This window comes from Myotis daubentonii, chromosome 14 (genome assembly GCF_963259705.1).
Source record: "Myotis daubentonii chromosome 14, mMyoDau2.1, whole genome shotgun sequence".
Classification (NCBI taxonomy): domain Eukaryota; kingdom Metazoa; phylum Chordata; class Mammalia; order Chiroptera; family Vespertilionidae; genus Myotis; species Myotis daubentonii.
Window position 1 is genome coordinate 29,409,524 of NC_081853.1, and position 17,787 is coordinate 29,427,310.

A 17,787-nucleotide genomic window follows, 5' to 3' on the forward strand; every position below is an offset into this window, starting at 1 on the left:
GCGCCGGGTGGGAGCAAAGAATTTTCACTAACCACCAGAGGCTCACCTTGATGACAACGACCAGCGCCTTGGTCTGGCGCCCCCGCTCACCTGCTCCACCATCCCACCGCGGCTGACGCCCACCATATTCTGTGCACGCTCCCTGGTGGTCAGCGCACATCATAGCAACTGGTTGTTCAGTTGTTCCGCTGTTCGGTCTATTTGCATATTAGCCTTTTATTATTTAGGATATCCCAAACCAGTGATTTTCAATGGGTATGCTATGAGAATTTTTAATACATATGATACCTATTTAGTCAGGGGCACTAACCTCTTTTCCCCTGGATTGTCAAATAAAAAAAAAATGACTACAGCCAATACAACAATAGCCGACCAGTGTGAATGCCCTGTTTTGAGCCATAAATGTATAGGTCGTATAATTGAGTTGCATCTTATTGGTCATATTACATAATAAAGTTGCATGTGATTGACTAATACTTGATACTAAAAATTCTTATGAACAGTATAGGCACCTGATTTTGTTAAAATTCACTTTGGAGCAAAAAGGGTAGGTAATTACTTGTGTGTGTGTGTGTGTGTATTTTTTAAATCATTCAAAATTATACCTATTTTTTGGGTCAGATCAGCAAAATATATGTATTTTTGCAGAGTTTTTGTAGTTAGTTTATGTGTGCCATGAGATGAAAAAGGTTGAAAATTGCTGTTCCAAATCATGTAACTCCCAGTACTTACTCTATTGTGCACTGGTCCTCGTGGTCGGCAGGAGCAGTTAGGCAGTGAGGGGGATTTCATGGCAGCAATACTGTGGTGCTGTCTCACCTTTAAGGTCAGGTCTCCTGATCCCTAGACACTATTTTCCAAACCTCTTCCTGAAATTCCCAATATTTCATCCTCATCTCTTGTGGTTGAGGCTCTGTGAGGGTTGAGGTGGAAAATACTATAACTGGTCATATAAGCCTTCACTCTTTCTCCCAGCAGTTTTATTCCCCCCAGCAGTCTAAGAAGGAGCATCATCCGAATAAACAGAACAGTCGTACTTCCCACTTGTCTTTCTCAGCTGACCTAAGTGCTGTGGTGCAGGATGGGCTTTAAAGGGCTCCATGTTTTATTTTTATAATCCCATCTTTCCCCAAACTACGGTGTGATATGGTATCTTAAACAGCGTGAGTTCTTAATAAATACTTACTGACTTGAAGTCTAATAATTTTTCTTCCTTTCTCTCTTAATCAAGTACTAGCACTGAGATGACACTATCAGCCAGCCTCTCTTGACGTACTGTGTCCTCTAGAGAGAATAGGCAGTGAAACAAGAGTTGGCACCAGGGACAACTTTTCCTACTTTTTGTTGTTGTTGTTGTTAAATTTTCAGTTTATGTCAGTAGTGAAGGGATAATAAAAACTACACACAGAAGCTTTTGTCATTTATGGCTGGATAGCTTAGGAGGAACATCGGTCTCCAAGTAAAAGCTGTAAAACAGACAAACAATACTTGCATAGACCAACTTAAACCAGCATGCAAAGGAGTAACCCTGAAATGGCTTGGGAGAAATGTCAGCTTTTTGGGATGCTCTGTTAATTTTTATATATTATAACTTATTTTGAACATGACAGCAGACAGAAATAACTAAAAGGTTCAGAGTCTGGAATAGTGCTTTTTCCACAGCTGTACGCTATTTAAAATTCTTCTCGTGTTACTGTTTGCCATCCAGATGGCTTTCTGGCACTAGTTCAGTTCCTAGATGTGAAGGCTGCTGGTTATTTACTCACCAGTATCACCACACTCTTGTACAATTTGACTCATGACTCACAGTGCTTACATGTGGGTACCTGTTGCTATACAGTCATTCCTGATTGTCATAATGTCACTTGTTAGAGACATGTTCCAGAATTGACTGGACACCAGTTCCAAATGAAGATTTGTTGACATTCAAGAGAACACTCTGGTTAGTCTGTTGGATCCATTGCCACTGGAGTGAGAAACAGAAACAGTCATCCAGACAATGAAACTTTTGTCTGAAATATTTATGTGCATGATAGATGCAAAAGTGTATCCAATAAGCCAGAATTATTTGCTTCACTTTTTTACTATTAACTAAAGTGATTAAAATGCAAAAAGGGCTTACCGCAGAAATCAGTATTGTGGTGAGGGGCTAGGGAGGGGGAGGAGGTTGTTATTTAAAAGGAACACCCTGAAGATGCAGATAGTGTTGTATTTCTTTTTTTAAAAAAAATCCTCACCCAAGGATATGTTTTGATTGATTTTAGAGAGAGAGGAAGGGGGAGAAATATCAATTGGTTGCCTCCCGTTTGTGCCCCAACTACGGATTGAACCCACAACCTAGCATGTGCCTGACTGGGAATCAAACCCGAAACCTTTTGGTGTATGGGACGACACTCCAACCAACTGAGCCACCCAGCCAGGGCAGTGTTGTATTTCTTGACCTGGACTGTGGTTTGCTTTATAATAGGCGTTGCTTTTCAATAATTGGTTTGGTACTTTTTAATTTATGTGTTATTTTAAACAATAAAAATATTTAAAAATAGAGAATACTTGCCTAATATGTAGGTCACATACTTTGTAATAGATGTTAGTAGTAAGTCTTTGTCCTGGTAATTTTTATCTATTTAGGAAAATACCAACTTTTGCCCTAAAAGATGGTTATGGTCAAATAGTTATTGAAATAGGCTTAACAGTTAGTTCCCCTTTTCACAGTTCTACTCATTTGGGCTTCAGGAAGAGAAGGGACAGGTTGAGGAGAGAATATAGTGGGGATGAAATATATCTTTCTTAGAAATATATACCCCGTTAGAATAATCATCCTTTTTTGTTGTTGGTAAGCAAGATGAAAGAAAATTAGAACACTGAAAAAATTGATTAGCATTAATTAATAAAAAGTTAAATATTCTAACTCAAGTTAATGTAAGTAATTTAAAATAGAATGTTTTATAACACATAAGAAATACAAAGGATTGTAAGAATATATTATGAACAACTATATGCCAACAAATTGGACATTCTGGATGAAATGGATAATTTAAATTTATACATACAAACTTCCAAAACTAAATCAGAAAGAGTCAGAGAATCTGAATAGATAAATTACAACTAGTGAAATTGAAGCAGTAATAAAAAAAACTCCCAACAAACAAAAGTCCTGGACTGGATAGCTTTATAGGTGAATTTTTTCCAAACATTCAAAGAACTAACAGCAATCTTTCTCAAACTATTCAAAAAAATTCAAGAAGAGGGAAGACTCCCAAGCTAATTTTATAAGGCCAGCATTATCCTAATTCCAAAACCAGATAAAGACATGACAAAGAAAGAAAATTTAGGTTAATATCCCTTATGAAAATAGATGCTGAAATCCTCAGCAAAGTATTAGCAAACCGAATCCAGCAATACATTGAAAAGATCATACACCATGATCAAGTGGGATTTATTCCAGGGATACAGGGTTGGTGCAGTATTTGCAAAACAATAAACGTGATATATCACATAAACAAAATGAAGAATAAAGACCACATGATCATATCCATAGATGCAGAAAAAGCATTTGATAAAATCCAATACCCATTTATGATAAAAACTCTGAGCAAAGTGGGAATAGAGGGAACATACCTCAGCCTAAAAAAGGCCACATACCAGTATGACAAGCCCACCGCCTACATCGTACTCAGTAGGCAAAAACTACAAGTGTTCCCCTTTAGATCAGGAATAAGTGTCTTTTAGAAATTTATGTGCTTTATTTGATCACAATAAAAATTATTTTCAAAGCAAACAATCTTTAAGATACCAAATGATTCCGTTTATTTGCATAGAATATTTTAACATATTGAAAGTTACAAAGCCTGAGATAAGCAAACAGGTCAATAACTCAGAATTCTAACATTTTTACATATCATTCATTACGAAATGCAAAAAGACCATTAATGTTTAAGTGGAATGATCTCTAACCTATAAATTATACTATGACCAAACACTTATAGAAACACAGATTCCATTAAATATTTTAAAAGTTTGATTTTACAAGTAATTAGAGAAATGCAAATTAACTGAAGAACTCGATTACAATCTTGTTAATGGATGCTATATACAACTATTAAGGTAGTGGGAATACAAATTGGTAAAACTTATCTATAAAGAACTTTAAAGAATTTTATACCAGTGATTCTAAACCCTGTTAGACCAAAAGCCCCTTTTTAATAGTATGTTTTGTAACACTTGTTGGTGCAAAGCTGACACCAGAATTTGCCAAGAGGAACTTTAAGCTGATTGCCCTTTCAGTAGACAGTGTTGACCATCATCTAGCCTGGAACGAGGATATCAGTGCTTACAACTGTGAAGTGCCCACGGAGAAGTTACCTTTTCCTGTCATTGACGATAGGAACCGGGACCTCGCTATCCTGTTGGGCATGCTGGACCCAGCAGAGAAGGACAAAAAGGGCATGTCCGTGAGGGCACGCCTGGTGTTTGTTTTTGGTCCTGATAAGAAACAAGCTGTCTATCCTTCACCCAGCTACCACTGGCAGGAACTTTGAAGAGATTCTCAGAGCAGTTATCTCTCTCCAGCTGACTGCAGAAAAGAGGGTTGCCATTCCAGGTGATTGGAAAGTTGGAGATAGCGTGAAGGTCCTTCCCAACCATCCTGAAGAGGAAGCCAAGAAACCTTTTCCTAAAGGATTCTTCACCAAAGAGCTCCCATTTGGCAAGAAATACCTGGGCTACACGCTCCATCTGTAGGTCTCCTCGAGGAGCTGGTGCTAGGGATGCTCACTTGGCACAGTGAGCTAGAGGGTGCCAGCTGTCAATCAAGTGTCCTACAGCAATTCCATAAAAACATCCTGCTGTAATCACAGCCATAGTCTTTAGGTTGCTGTACTCTTGGCTTATTAACTGAAAATGGCATTAAAAAAATAACTCTGACCTGAGCCTTTCGTTTGGATTAGTCAGTGTCCTGAAAATGAAACTTTTAAAAATGTATAAGCTGTATGCTATCATTAATGAAACTTTGAAAAAAGGAAATATTTATTCATAGTTACTTTCAAACTATATTAATATATTTTCTTGCAGCCTTAATTGTATGCATTAGGTTGTGCTCATGGTTTTTCCTCTTTTTGCAGTAAACAGAATTCTAATTATACTTTTGTATGGTTTTATATTTTGCTGTTTTCATATCATTTATAAATACATCTATAGAATTGCACACACTTGACAAGCCAGTTTAAATGGCTACTTAATATGCCACCAAATGGGTATATCATTGTTTAATTATTGCTTCATGTCTGGACAGTTCGTTTGTAAGTTTGTCATATTGCATATTTTGCTTTGTGTCTGAAAATTTTTCTCTAATCAAGTTTTAAATATGTAAATTACAGAACTGCAATTACTGGATTAGTAGGTATGAAATAGTATAAGGATATATTTTCTAAAAGCAACTTAGAGTGCCATCTTCTACTTGAGAGGATAAACTTATAATGTTTTAGCAAATATTCTTTAGTAATTTGTAGAATTACTTTAGCAATATTTCTTACATAGAATTATAATGATTTGGATCAAATAACTTTATAAAATGAAATTCTACACCAGCGGTTCTCAACCTGTGGGTCACGACCCCTTTGGCGGTCGAGCGACCCTTTCACAGGGGTCGCCTAAGACCATCCTGCATATCAGATATTTACATTACAATTCATAACAGTAGCAACATTAAATTATGAAGTAGCAATGAAAATAATTTTATGGTTGGGTCACAACATGAGGAACTGTATTTAAAGGGCCCGAAGGTTGAGAACCACTGTTCTACACTGTTTTTCATTGCTCAGTATAATGTATACTTTACTGTTAACAAATCAACAATAAAGGCTGATTTGTTGTCTTTGAACAATGAGGACAAGAGGGCTGAAGTCCAGATGAATCAAAATCCCATCACTTAAGTTGCCTCTGATTGAAACCTAAAGGTTAAAAATATTAGTAAATGTAGTGCAATGCATGTCGTCAGTGCCTGGCTCCTTTCAATGCTAATGTTGAGAGGAAGGGAGAGGGAGAGATAGAAACATCAGTGATGAGAGAGAATCATTGATTGGCTGCCTCCTGCACGCCCCCTACTGGGGATGAGCCTGCAACCTGGACATAAGCCCTGACTAGTGACCTCCTGGTTCATAGGTTGATGCTCAACCAGTGAGCCACAGTGGTCAGGCATAATGTTCTATTCTTTTATGAACATGCACTTTTCTTCTAGGTATATCAGATAACAGGAAAGAGAGAAATACTGGATAAGCTCTATTGCATTTAATTTTTTTAAAATTCCCTTTCAGTCTCTGTTAAGATTTCTCCCACGATTTTCCAAAGTAGGTTTTGGTTGAACTTATTAATGTATGTAACAAGTTTATGTTGATTTCTGCTTGTCATTTAAACTTGAAGTAAAATCCAGTGTCTCTGGTGGCACTTGCCAGGGAAGCTGAGAACATTTAAATGCTTTCCTCTCTTAATGCCAATGAACAGTTCACAGGATATGGGTTTGTAATTACAGCCTAAGGGTTTAGTTGGCTAATTGTCACTGTGAAGTTCCTGTGCCCTCTTATAGCTTCCTTAAAAAGTTTTCATAGTTGTTCAATGCTTGTCCTTCATCTTTGATCATTTGTGTAGGTGCTCAAACAAAAGACTGATACAAGACTGAGAATCTTGCTGGGTTAGGTAACCCTGTGAAGAACATATCCTTTAAAGAAAAAATAAAAAAATAAGGAAAAGAAACAAAGAATTTAAAAGTATGCTAATTAGTTGGGAAAAAAATTCTTTCTTTTGGTCCTGGCTGTGACTCTGTGTAATCCTAGATAATTTACTTAATTTCTCTGAGTCTTAGTTTCTTACCTTTAAAATGGGAAAGGTCTGTAACTCCTTAACTCCTAAATCACCTATCTCCTCACCTGAAACTCTGTGTTACTTCACAGACTGAACTCTTGTGTGTGGTGTTTACTATAAAAGAAGGGTGGGTGACATAGGGAAGTACAAACTAGTATATCTTTTACTTTCAAATACGTAGCAATAATTTTATTTTCTTCAGAATATCTCTAAAAGATTATCTTCTAGCAATTGGCTTGTTACCTCATTTATTTTTTACTAAGCCTGTCTTTTACCCTTCAAGAATTAGCCCCAGACAAATATACAAAATACCATTGATTGATATATAGAAATGTATGCTAAATTATGTTCCTTATACTGTTTTAAATACACACTTCAAGTAGGTCTAGATAAATTGTGCAAAGAGCCCATTCATTACTACTTTTAGATATAATAGGAATTGTCCTAGAGCTGTGGTTCTGCAAGTGGCCAGAGTGAACTTCCTTCATAAGATGCTTTGTTAATTTGTGGGAGGTGATTTTGTTGTGCTTATTGTTGAATCGGTGATTGGGGGAGGTTCTACTATTTTGTAAGGGATAATTGGACATCCTACAATGCACAGGGCAATTTTTGTTTTTTATTTTTTTGGGTTTTTTTTCCAGGGGAGTTTATCCTCGGGGGATGACCACCTGCTGGCTTAGGCCCGCTCCCTGGGGGATTGGGCGTAAGCTGGCTGTCAGACATCCCTTTGGCAGCCTGGGAGCCCTTGGGGGATGTCCACTTGCCAGCGGGGAGCAGACCTAAGATGCAGTCGGACATCCTTAGCGCTGCTGAGGAGGCGGGAGAGGCTCCCACCAACACCGCTGTACTGGCAGCCATCAGCCTGGCTTGTGGGAGCGCACTGACCACCAGGGGGCAGCTCCTGCATTGAGTGTCTGCCCCCTGGTGGTCAGTGTGTGTCATAGTGACCAGTCATTCCCAGTCTTTCTGCTGTTAGGGTCGATTTGCATATTACCCTTTTATTATATAGGGTTTTATTTCAGAATTTTAAAGTATTTGTAAAATATTTGTTTAAAAAGAATATTGAATCCGACCTGTGTGGCTCAGTGGTTGAGAGTTGACCCATGAACCAGAAGGTCATGATTTGATTCCCAGTCAGGGCACATGCCTGGGTTGTGGGCTCAATTTCTGGTACAGGGGTGTACAGGAGCCAGCCAGTCAATGATTCTCTCTCATCATTGATGTTTCTATTTCTCTCTCCGTCTTCCTTCCTCTCTCTCTGAAATTAATAAAAACATTTTAAAAAGAATATTGAATATGAGAGGACTAAAAACCATTTTTCTGCTACACCTGAAACTAATAAAAAATAAATTTCAATATAAAAGCTAAGTGTCCGTTTGTCCAACCAGTAGCTATGACGTGCACTGACCACCAGGGGGCAGACAATGCAGAAGCTGCCATGACACGCACTGCCCATCTTATATAATAAAAGCCTAATATGCTAAGTGTCTGACCGATCATTCAACCATCCGACCAGTTGCTATGATGTGCACTGACCACCACAGGGCAGACGCTTCGACTGGGGTTAGCTTTCTGCTGGTGTCCAACTGATTGGGATTGGGCGGGATGGGCCAGATATGCCCTGGAGCCCTTCCGCAGTACCTCCCCGGCCTGATCGCGCACCAGGGGCACCGAATCCATGGACCAGGCCTCTAGTTTAAAAATAAATGGCACCATGGGCCTGGCATTGACATACCAATACTTGGCTTCCCCCAAGTGGAACACAGGCCCTGTCACCACCCCGGAGTGACACCCCACCAAATCACAGGCAACACTGCCAAGGACACACCCCCCCCCCCCCAGCACAAAATGTGGCCACCAGCCCAGCCCAGAAACAGTTGCTGTGGGTGCCAGGTAATGATGTCACATAGCAACACCCAACTTCCTCTCCCTAGCGACTAGCCTCCTTGGAGTTTCTTCAGCCCAGGAACCCAACTTGCTTTATAGCCAGTTGCAAACATTTTACAGTTTAACCAAATGTCTGTGAAGCATTTTCCCATGCCTCATCTCATTTGGTCCTCACAGAAGCCTTGGAGTAGGTAGATAGGAGACTTGGTAGAATACTATTTTCTTTTCATTAACAAGATGCAAATAGCAATATTAAAATATTTCTTCTAATTAATTTCCCTTTAGTGTGCACAAATCCAAGCACCAGTACACTAGTACAAAATAAGTTTCAATGTAAACTAATTTTTAAAATTTTTAAAGAAGAAGATGAAAAACCATTTTTCTAGATCAGTGATGGCAAACCTATGACACGCGTGTCAGAGGTGACATGCGAACTCATTTTTTTGGTTGATTTTTCTTTGTTAAATGGCACTTAAATATATAAAATAAATATCAAAAATATAAGTCTTTGTTTTACTATGGTTGCAAATATCAAACAATTTCTTTTTTTAAAAAAAATATATTTTATTGATTTTTTACAGAGAGGAAGGGAGAGAGACAGAGAGCTAGAAACATCGATGAGAGAGATACATCGATCAGCTGCCTCCTGCACACCTCCCACTGAGGATGTGCCGGCAACCCAGGCACACGCCCTTGACCGGAACCGAACCCGGGACCCTTCAGTCCGCAGGCCGACGCTCTATCCACTGAGCCAAACCGGTTTCAGCTCAAAAAATTTCTGTATGTGACACGGCACCAGAATTAAGTTAGGGTCTTTCAAAATGCTGACACACCGAGCTCAAAAGGTTTGCCATCACTGTTCTAGATAGTGTTTAGCTTGAAGTACTTGAAAATTAGTCTAATAAAGTTGCTTTTGTTAAAGGGACACACAAGTACAACCTATATGTGAAGCTGTAATTATATACTAAATGTCTCCCTGGAGTGTTTATAAAGTCTGACAACCTTTAACTCAGTTATTAGTATATTACTAATATTAAAGTATTAAGGCAGAAATTTATATACCAGGGTATAACCTTGTAATACTCCCTTTGAGAATTTACCCCTGGTTGACAAAAATATTTTTAGGTCTCTTATTTGAACAGTATTTCTTTACAAGCATCTTTAATATCTTGCTGAATCATCAGACTTATTCTAAATTGTTGACATTTTGAATGTGAGGATTTTGTCCTTGAAATTAAAGATAGGGGAATTGATTTTGGAGATTGGTGTGGTGTTCCTTTAGTGAGCAAAGAGAGAACATGGTTAGCTATAAAGCTAAAGGATTAAACTTTCCTTTATGATGCATTTTGAGATGGTACAAAAAAATGCTTGATACTGCAACTCATTTTGGCAATTATTAACTGTGCCCTGACCAGGAATGAACTTGCTACCTTCTGGTGAATGGGACGATGCTCTAACCAACTGAGCTACCTAGCCAGGGCCTAAACTCTTTTATTTTTATACAGTGGGGCCTTGACTTACTAGTGTCCCAACTAACGAGTTTTTTGAGATACCAGCTATCTTTCGGCCGATTTTTTGCATTGAGTTGACAGAGTAATTTGAGTTAACGAGCTCCTTAACGAGCTCGGTCTCGGAACTAATTAAACTCGTAAGTCAAGGCCCCACTGTATTCCCATCACTCCTCCTCCCTCCCCTTCAGCAACCACTAGCTTGTTCTCTATATGCATAGATATATTTCTGGGTTTGTTTGTTTGTTTTTGTTAATCTTCACCTGAGGATATTTTCCATTGATTTTTAGAAAGAGTGGAAGAGAGGGGGAAAGACAGAGAGAGAAACAACGTGAGAGAAACACATTGATTGATTGCTTTCCACATGCACCCTGACCAGGATTGGGATTGAGCCTGCAACCAAGGTACTTGCCCTAGACTGCCATTGAACCTGGGACCCTTCAGTCCTCGGACCTGTGCTCTATCCACTGAGCCAAACCAGCTAGGGCTGTTTTGTTCATTTTTTAAAAAAGATTCCACATGTAAGTGAGATAATATGGTGTCTGTCTTTCTCTTCTGACTCACTTCATTTAGCTTAATACCCTCCAGGTCCATCTATGTTGTCGCAGTGGCAAGCTTTTCTTATTTCTGAATAATAATTTGTTATTAATACACGATGTACATAATGATGCTCCAACCAACTGAGCCACCTGGTCAGGGCATGACCTCTAGTCTTTATTTGCCTGGTAGTTTGGCGAAGGTAGGTGGAGCCATGCAGAAGTTTCTGGAGCCTTGGGCACTAGTTTGCTTGCCTGGAGTAGCTCCAGGCAGGGAGGCCAAATGTGTGTTGTGACAGCATTTTGTTCATGCTTGTTCTCTGTGTTTAGAAGCATAAGGCTTTAGGCAGTGTAGCTGAGAATGTGCTGTAATCATCTTGCAGGTAGGCCAAAGTACCAGAAGAGAACTCAGCCCACCATATCTAAGTGGAGGAGAACTAAACAGCGGCACTTGCTTGCTCCTCCACCCTAGAGAGTTCCTTCTGTATTCTGTCTCTTTCGTTTATTGTTCAGAAGCCATTCATTCAGCTCTTAGTTGTCTCATAGGAGTCCTTGCTCTCCATATACATGTATATTTGAATTTGTTCATTAAAGAGTGAGATTAATGTACTCCTATGGTGTGGCCATCTTGACCTCATAGTATTTATTTTTTTTAATTAACGGAAGTTTAGGAAGGTTCAGTGACTTACCAAAATTCACATAGAAGGTAGGTGGGTATAGATAAGATGTAATAAAAATGTTTTATTATGAAAAATTACAAGCGTACACAAAAACAGAGGAGTAATAGAATGTACTTCTTATCACCCAGCTTCAGCAAGTATCAACATTTTGCTTTTCTTGTTTCATCTATCCATCTCACTTTTTAAAAAACAGCTTTATTGAGGTATAATCCTATCTAATAATAGACAAACATGGTACTTAACCGTACCTCCGACATGCTTCCCATTGGCTAATCAGGGTGATATGCAAATTAACTGCCAACCAAGATGGCGGCCGGCAGCCAGGCAGCTGAAGCGAACAGGAGGCTTGCTTGCTCCAATGATGGAGGAAGCCAAGGTTCCCCACCTGCCGCTGCCGGCCTCTGAGCTGCACTCTAAGAAACAATGTTGCAATTATAGAAGCTAAACAAACCCCAGAAACCTGCTTTCAGCCAGCCGGGCCTCAGAGCTGGAGCTACAACAGTGTTTCAATTATAGAAGCCAAACAAACCCAGATACCTGCTTTCAGCAGCCGAGCCTCAGAGCTAAAGCCGGCTCTCAGCTCCAGCGACAGCCATAGAAGGTAAATAAATCCCAGAATAAAAAGAAAAAAAAAGAAAAAAAGGAGAGGTTGGGAGCTTCAGTCACCCGCCAGCCTGAAAACGGCCCTCAGCCCCTCACCCAGACTGGCCAGGCACCCCAGTGGGGACCCCCACCCTGAAGGGGGTGCAACCAGATGCAGACAGCCATCAGCCCTCACCCAGGCTGGCCAGGCACCCCAGCGGGACCCCCACTCTGATCCGGGACACCCTTGAGGCCAAACCAGCTGGCCCCCACCCGTGCACCAGGCCTCTATCCTATATAGTAAAAGGGTAATATGCAAACTGACCCTAAGAGCAGAAGGACTGGTAATGACTGGTCACTATGACACACACTGACCACCAGGGGGCAGACGCTCAATGCAGGAGCTGCCCTCTGGTGGTCAGGGCGCTCTCACATGGGAGGAGCTCTGCTCAGCCACAAACCAGGCTGATGGCTGCCAGTACAGCAGTGGTGGTAGGAGCCTTTCCCGCCTCCTCAGCAGTGCTAAGGATGTCCGACTGCAGTTTAGGCCTGCTCCCCGCTGGCAAGTGGACATCCCCCGAGGGCTGCTGGGCTACCAGAGGGATGTCTGATTGCCATCTTAGGCCCAATCCCCCGGGGAGCGGGCCTAAGCCAGCAGGTGGTCATCCCCTGAGGGGTCCCAGACTGCGAGAGGGCACAGGCCGGGCTGAGGGATCCCCCACCCCCAGTGTACAAATGTTTGTGCACCGGGCCTCTAGTCCTATATAATAAAAGGCTAATATGCAAATTGACTGAACAGCAGAATGACTGGTCGCTATGACGCACACTGACCACCAGAGGGCAGATGCTCAATGTAGGAGCTGCCCCCTGGTGGTTAGTGCACTCCCACAGGGGGAGCACCACTCAGCCAAAAGCCGGACTCATGGCTGGAGAGCGCAGTAGTGGTGTTAGGAGCCTCTTCTGCCTCCGTGGCAGCGCTAAGCCATCAGTCAGACATCCCTTGAAGACTTCTGGACTGGGAGAGGGGGAAGGCTGAGCTGAGGGACCCCCCCGCACCCCCCACCAAGTGCATGAATTTCATGCACCAGGCCTCTAGTTAATATATATATATATAGAAGTACATAACTTGATATATGTTTTTTAAATATATGTTTATTGATTTCAGAGAGGAAGGGAGAGGGAGAGAGAAATAGAAACATCAATGATGAGAGAGAATCATCAATCAGCTGCCTCCTGCACACCCCCTACTAGGGATCGAGCCCACAACCCCTGGCATGAGCCCTTGACCGGAATCGAACCCAGGACCCTTCAGTCTGCAGGCCAATGCTCTACCCACTGAGCCACACCAGCTAGGGCTAACTTTATATATTTTGATGCATGTATAGAACTTGCAAGCACAACACAATCAAGACAATGAACACAACATATCCATCACTCCCAAGAGTTTCCTTATGTTTTTTGTATTCTCCCTCTCCCTGCTTCTCCTACCCACTTCCCCACACAAGTTAACCACTAATCTGTCACTATAGTTTAGTGTACATTTTCTGGAATTTTATGTAAATGGGATCATTGAGTATGTACTCTTTTTGTCAGGCTCCTTTCAGTCAGCATAATTCTTTTGAGATTCGTCCAAAATGCTGAATATATTAGTAGTGCTTTTTTTTTTGCTGTGTAGTATTCCATTTATGAATAAGTCACAATTTTTTTATTTGACATTTGAGTTATTTCCAATTTTTGGATAGTACAGGTAAGGCTTCTGTGAAGAGTTGTGTACAGTTTTTGAATATGTGTATTCATTATTTCTATTTTTATTTTTTATATATATTTAGTAATGGGATAATAGATTATATAGTAGATATATATTCAGAAACTGCCAACAGTGTATGAGAGTTCTAGTTCCCTCTGAATCTTTTCCAACACTTGGTATGATTGGTCTTTTTTAATTTCAGTTTTTGGAATAAGTGTGTATTAGTATCTTGTTTTTTACTTTGGATTGACTAATGATATTGAGCCCTTTTGCCATCTACATATTTGCTTTGATGAAGTGTCTGTTCAAATATTTTGCCAAAGTTTAAAAACTGAGGTGTTTGTTTTCTTATTATTGTATGTTAAGAGTTCTTTATGTATTCTGTATATAAGCCCTTAATATGATTTGTAAGCATTTTCTCCCAGCCTGTGGCTTTTTTTGTTGTTGTTTTTTTAAAAAATATATTTTTATTGATTTCAGAGAGGAAGTGAGAGGGGGAGAGATAGAAATATCAATGATGAGAGAGAATTATTGATCTGCTGCCTCCTGCACGCCCCACACTGGGGGTCAAGCCCACAACCCAGGCATGTGCCCTGACAGGGAATTGAACTGTGACCTGGTTCATAGGTCAACACACTGAGCCACACTGGCCAGGCAGTCTTTTGATATTATGAACGATTCTATCTAATAAGGTCAGAAGTTTTCAATTTTGATGATGTTTATCAAATTTTCAAATTTATAAATTCTTTTGGTGTCATATCTAAGAAATCTTTGCTTAATCCAAGATCACAAGATTTTCTCTTGTTTTCTTCTTGAGGTTTTTGGTTTTGGAATTTACATTTGGGCCTGTGGCCCCTTTTGAGTTCATTTTTATTTTTGGCTTAAGATATGAATTGAAGTTCATTTTCTTAGTATATGGATGTTCAATTATTCCTGCACCATTTGTTGAAAAGATTCTTTTTCATCAGCTTATCTTTATAACAAACTTTTTTGAAACCAGCTATCCATTCCCTTTTGAAAAAATTGGAATAATTTAAAGCAAATGCCAATATAATGCTATTTACACCTACATGTATTGCCATTATGCATCTCTAGTGGATAAAGACTGATTTTTAGAAATAAATATTCCAATATTATATGTCACAAACTTAACAGAATTTTCTCAATATCATCTAATATTCAATTCATATTTAAATTTTCTAGGTTGTTTGAAAGATAGTTTTTTATAGAGGATTTGTTCACATCAACATTGAATTTGGTTATGTCTCCTAAGTATTCTTTTATTATTTTAACAGTCCTCCCACCAGCCTTTTCCTTCCTGTTATTAGTTTGCTTTCTTGTTATTGATTGTTTTATTGATGATCCAACATTTTGGACACTACTTTCTGATTGCTTCCTTGATTGTTTAACTTTCTCCTCTATTTTCCCTAGTTTCTGTAAACTGGTAGATATATCAAATCTGAGACTTCATTAGATTCAAGTACATTTTTTTAAAAGTCTTAAGTATACCATATAGGTAGTAACTGTGTCGTACTTACTGCTGTAGTACAAGAGCCTACATGTCTGGATTATTCAGAGAGTTTTCAGGGGGTGGGCAAACTTTTTGACTCGAGGGCCACAATGGGTTCTTAAACTGGACTCAGAAGAAGTAGCTGCGGCCGTGTTTCCCCGACGTTGCCATGTTAACACTGCTGCTGGTGAAGGAGCGGAGGGGAGAGCAAGAGAACCCTCTGCTCTTTCGGCTCCGCGGGCGGGATAGAACAGCCGAACGGGCCGGATCCGGCCCGCGGGCCATAGTTTGCCCACGGCTGGTTTAGGTGATGTCAACCTGAATTGTAAAGTTCCACCTGGATTATTCAGAGATTTTAGATGGTGTCAACCTGAATTGTAAAGTTCCCTATTATCTTTTCACCTTATATTGTAAATTTCTTTTTAGCATCCATTAATGATCCTTGCCTAGATCCATTATTTCATTAGAGGTTGCAAAATGGTGATTTTTCTAATTCTATTATTCTTTTTGCACTTATTAGCTAAAATTGTTCTTAAAAAACACACACCTTAATTTCATCAATTATGAATTAGTATAAACATGCAGGTTAAACGTGTGATTTACTTCCTCATTCTTTATCAGTTTTCAAAAGAAGTTGGTCCAAGCAGCCTTCAGTGGTGACCAATAACGGGCTTATTTATTTTTTTATATCACACATTGTATAGATTGATGTGTTTCAGCATTATTTCTGATGCTCAAGATGCTTTAAGTTGGCTCCTGTGTCTTTTATTGTGACACATTCATACTTTGAATAAAGGGATTAGAACCTAGGTTCATTTAACTTAAAAGCCAATGTCCTTCCCACTGTCATTGTACCTCTTGAAGGAAGCTCTTAAAGAATAGATGAGACTGAAATGGCACAGTTGAGGGGGGCATTTGTTAGGATAGGATTTTGATGCAGGAGTGTCAGCCTCAATGAACATAGGTCTAACAGTAGGAAGGTTAAAGGCCCTTGTGGGTCTGGGCTATGAAGTGCTGAGAGGAAAGGAACATAGGCCAGAAACTTAGCACCAAGGACTTTGCTAGCTGGGTGGAGGGATTTGGTCTTCTTAATACTTAGGTGGCGGGTCATGGGATTAAGTTGATGATATTTTGTTTCTCACATGAGATTGGAAGAAAATTATTTTTGAAAGAAGGCCCTCTTGATTTCTGTTTTCATTGGAGTTTGCAAAGAAAAACTCAGCCAAAGAAGCCAATATCATCTAAGTAAAGTCTGGAAATAATCACTTATTGAGTGATTGTTAACTTTCTCAGGACCCTGTAATCCTTAACTGTTCATCTTTCACATGTGATATACTTATGCTGAATTTGAGTCAATGGAGTGTGTGTGTGATTGTGTGTAACATTTATGTAGTGATAACCAAAGTATATTTAAGTAATTTATTTCTGTTGGCTTACTGTTGCTTGGCCTCCTGTTACATTACTATGTTGACATACAAGGACTGATTATGGATTGGTGGGCTTTATCATATTTTAGTGTAATATCTGGCTAAATATTCACTAAATTTTATTTACTGATTCCTAGGGCCCCATGGTTATGAATGTGCTTCAATTTCATAATGCCTCCTGCTATGGCAGACATCCTTGACATCTGGGCAGTGGATTCACAGATAGCATCTGATGGCTCCATACCTGTGGATTTCCTTTTGCCCACTGGGATTTATATCCAGTTGGAGGTACCTCGGGAAGCTACCATTTCTTATATTAAACAGGTATGATAATAGAATTTCTATAAATGTAGCTTATTACTGTAACACTTAAGGGAACATGTTCTTCTATTATGGAAAATATCAACACTAATAAAAGAGAAAAATGGTAATTGGTGTACGAGCTACCCTTTTCATTGGCTAATCAGGGCTATATGCAAATTAACTGCCAACTAAGATTGGCAGTTAACTGCCAACAAGATGGCGGTTAATTTGCATATGTAGGCACAATGCAGGGAGGCGAAAGGGAAAGCAGGAAGAAGCCCCCTGCCACTGACAGTGATCGGAAACCCAGGGGGGAGCTAAGAGCTGGGGGGCAGGGCAAAGGCGGCCCCAGGGCCGCCTTTGCCCTGTCCCCCAGCCATGATTGGACAATCAGGCGCCTTTTCCGCCCTGGCCAGTGATAGCAGGAAGTAAGGGTGGAGCCAGCGATGGGAGCTGGGCACGGTCGAAGCTGGCAGTCCCGGGAGCTAGGGGTCCCTTGCCTGGGCCTAAAGCGAAGCCCACGATCGTGGGGCCGCTGCAGCTGCGGGTCCCCGCTGCCCGGGCCGATCCTGTGATTGGAGGGTGATGGGGGTCAACGCCTGAGGGCTCCCAGTATGTGAGAGGGGGCAGGCTGGACTGAGGGACACTCCCCCACACACACACACACACCCAGTGCACGAATTTCGTGCACCGGGCCCCTAGTTTATAATATAAATCAAAGGATACATTTGAGGGACTTTTAATCTTTAGTT

At 40.3% G+C, this 17,787-nt stretch overlaps 1 protein-coding gene and 1 pseudogene across 4 annotated transcripts in view; both read left to right on the forward strand.

Moving 5' to 3' along the window:
• Positions 1-17,787, forward strand: part of PIK3CB (phosphatidylinositol-4,5-bisphosphate 3-kinase catalytic subunit beta) — a 144,686-nt gene that overhangs the window by 48,059 nt on the left and 78,840 nt on the right. For all 4 annotated transcript variants that reach the window (XM_059663805.1, XM_059663808.1, XM_059663806.1 and 1 more), the window contains exon 3: positions 16,870-17,056. In XM_059663805.1, the coding sequence (XP_059519788.1) occupies positions 16,886-17,056 (171 nt within the window). In that variant the 5' untranslated portion in view covers positions 16,870-16,885. The remainder of the gene's footprint in view (positions 1-16,869; positions 17,057-17,787) is intronic.
• Positions 3,647-5,684, forward strand: LOC132215416 (peroxiredoxin-6-like; annotated as a pseudogene).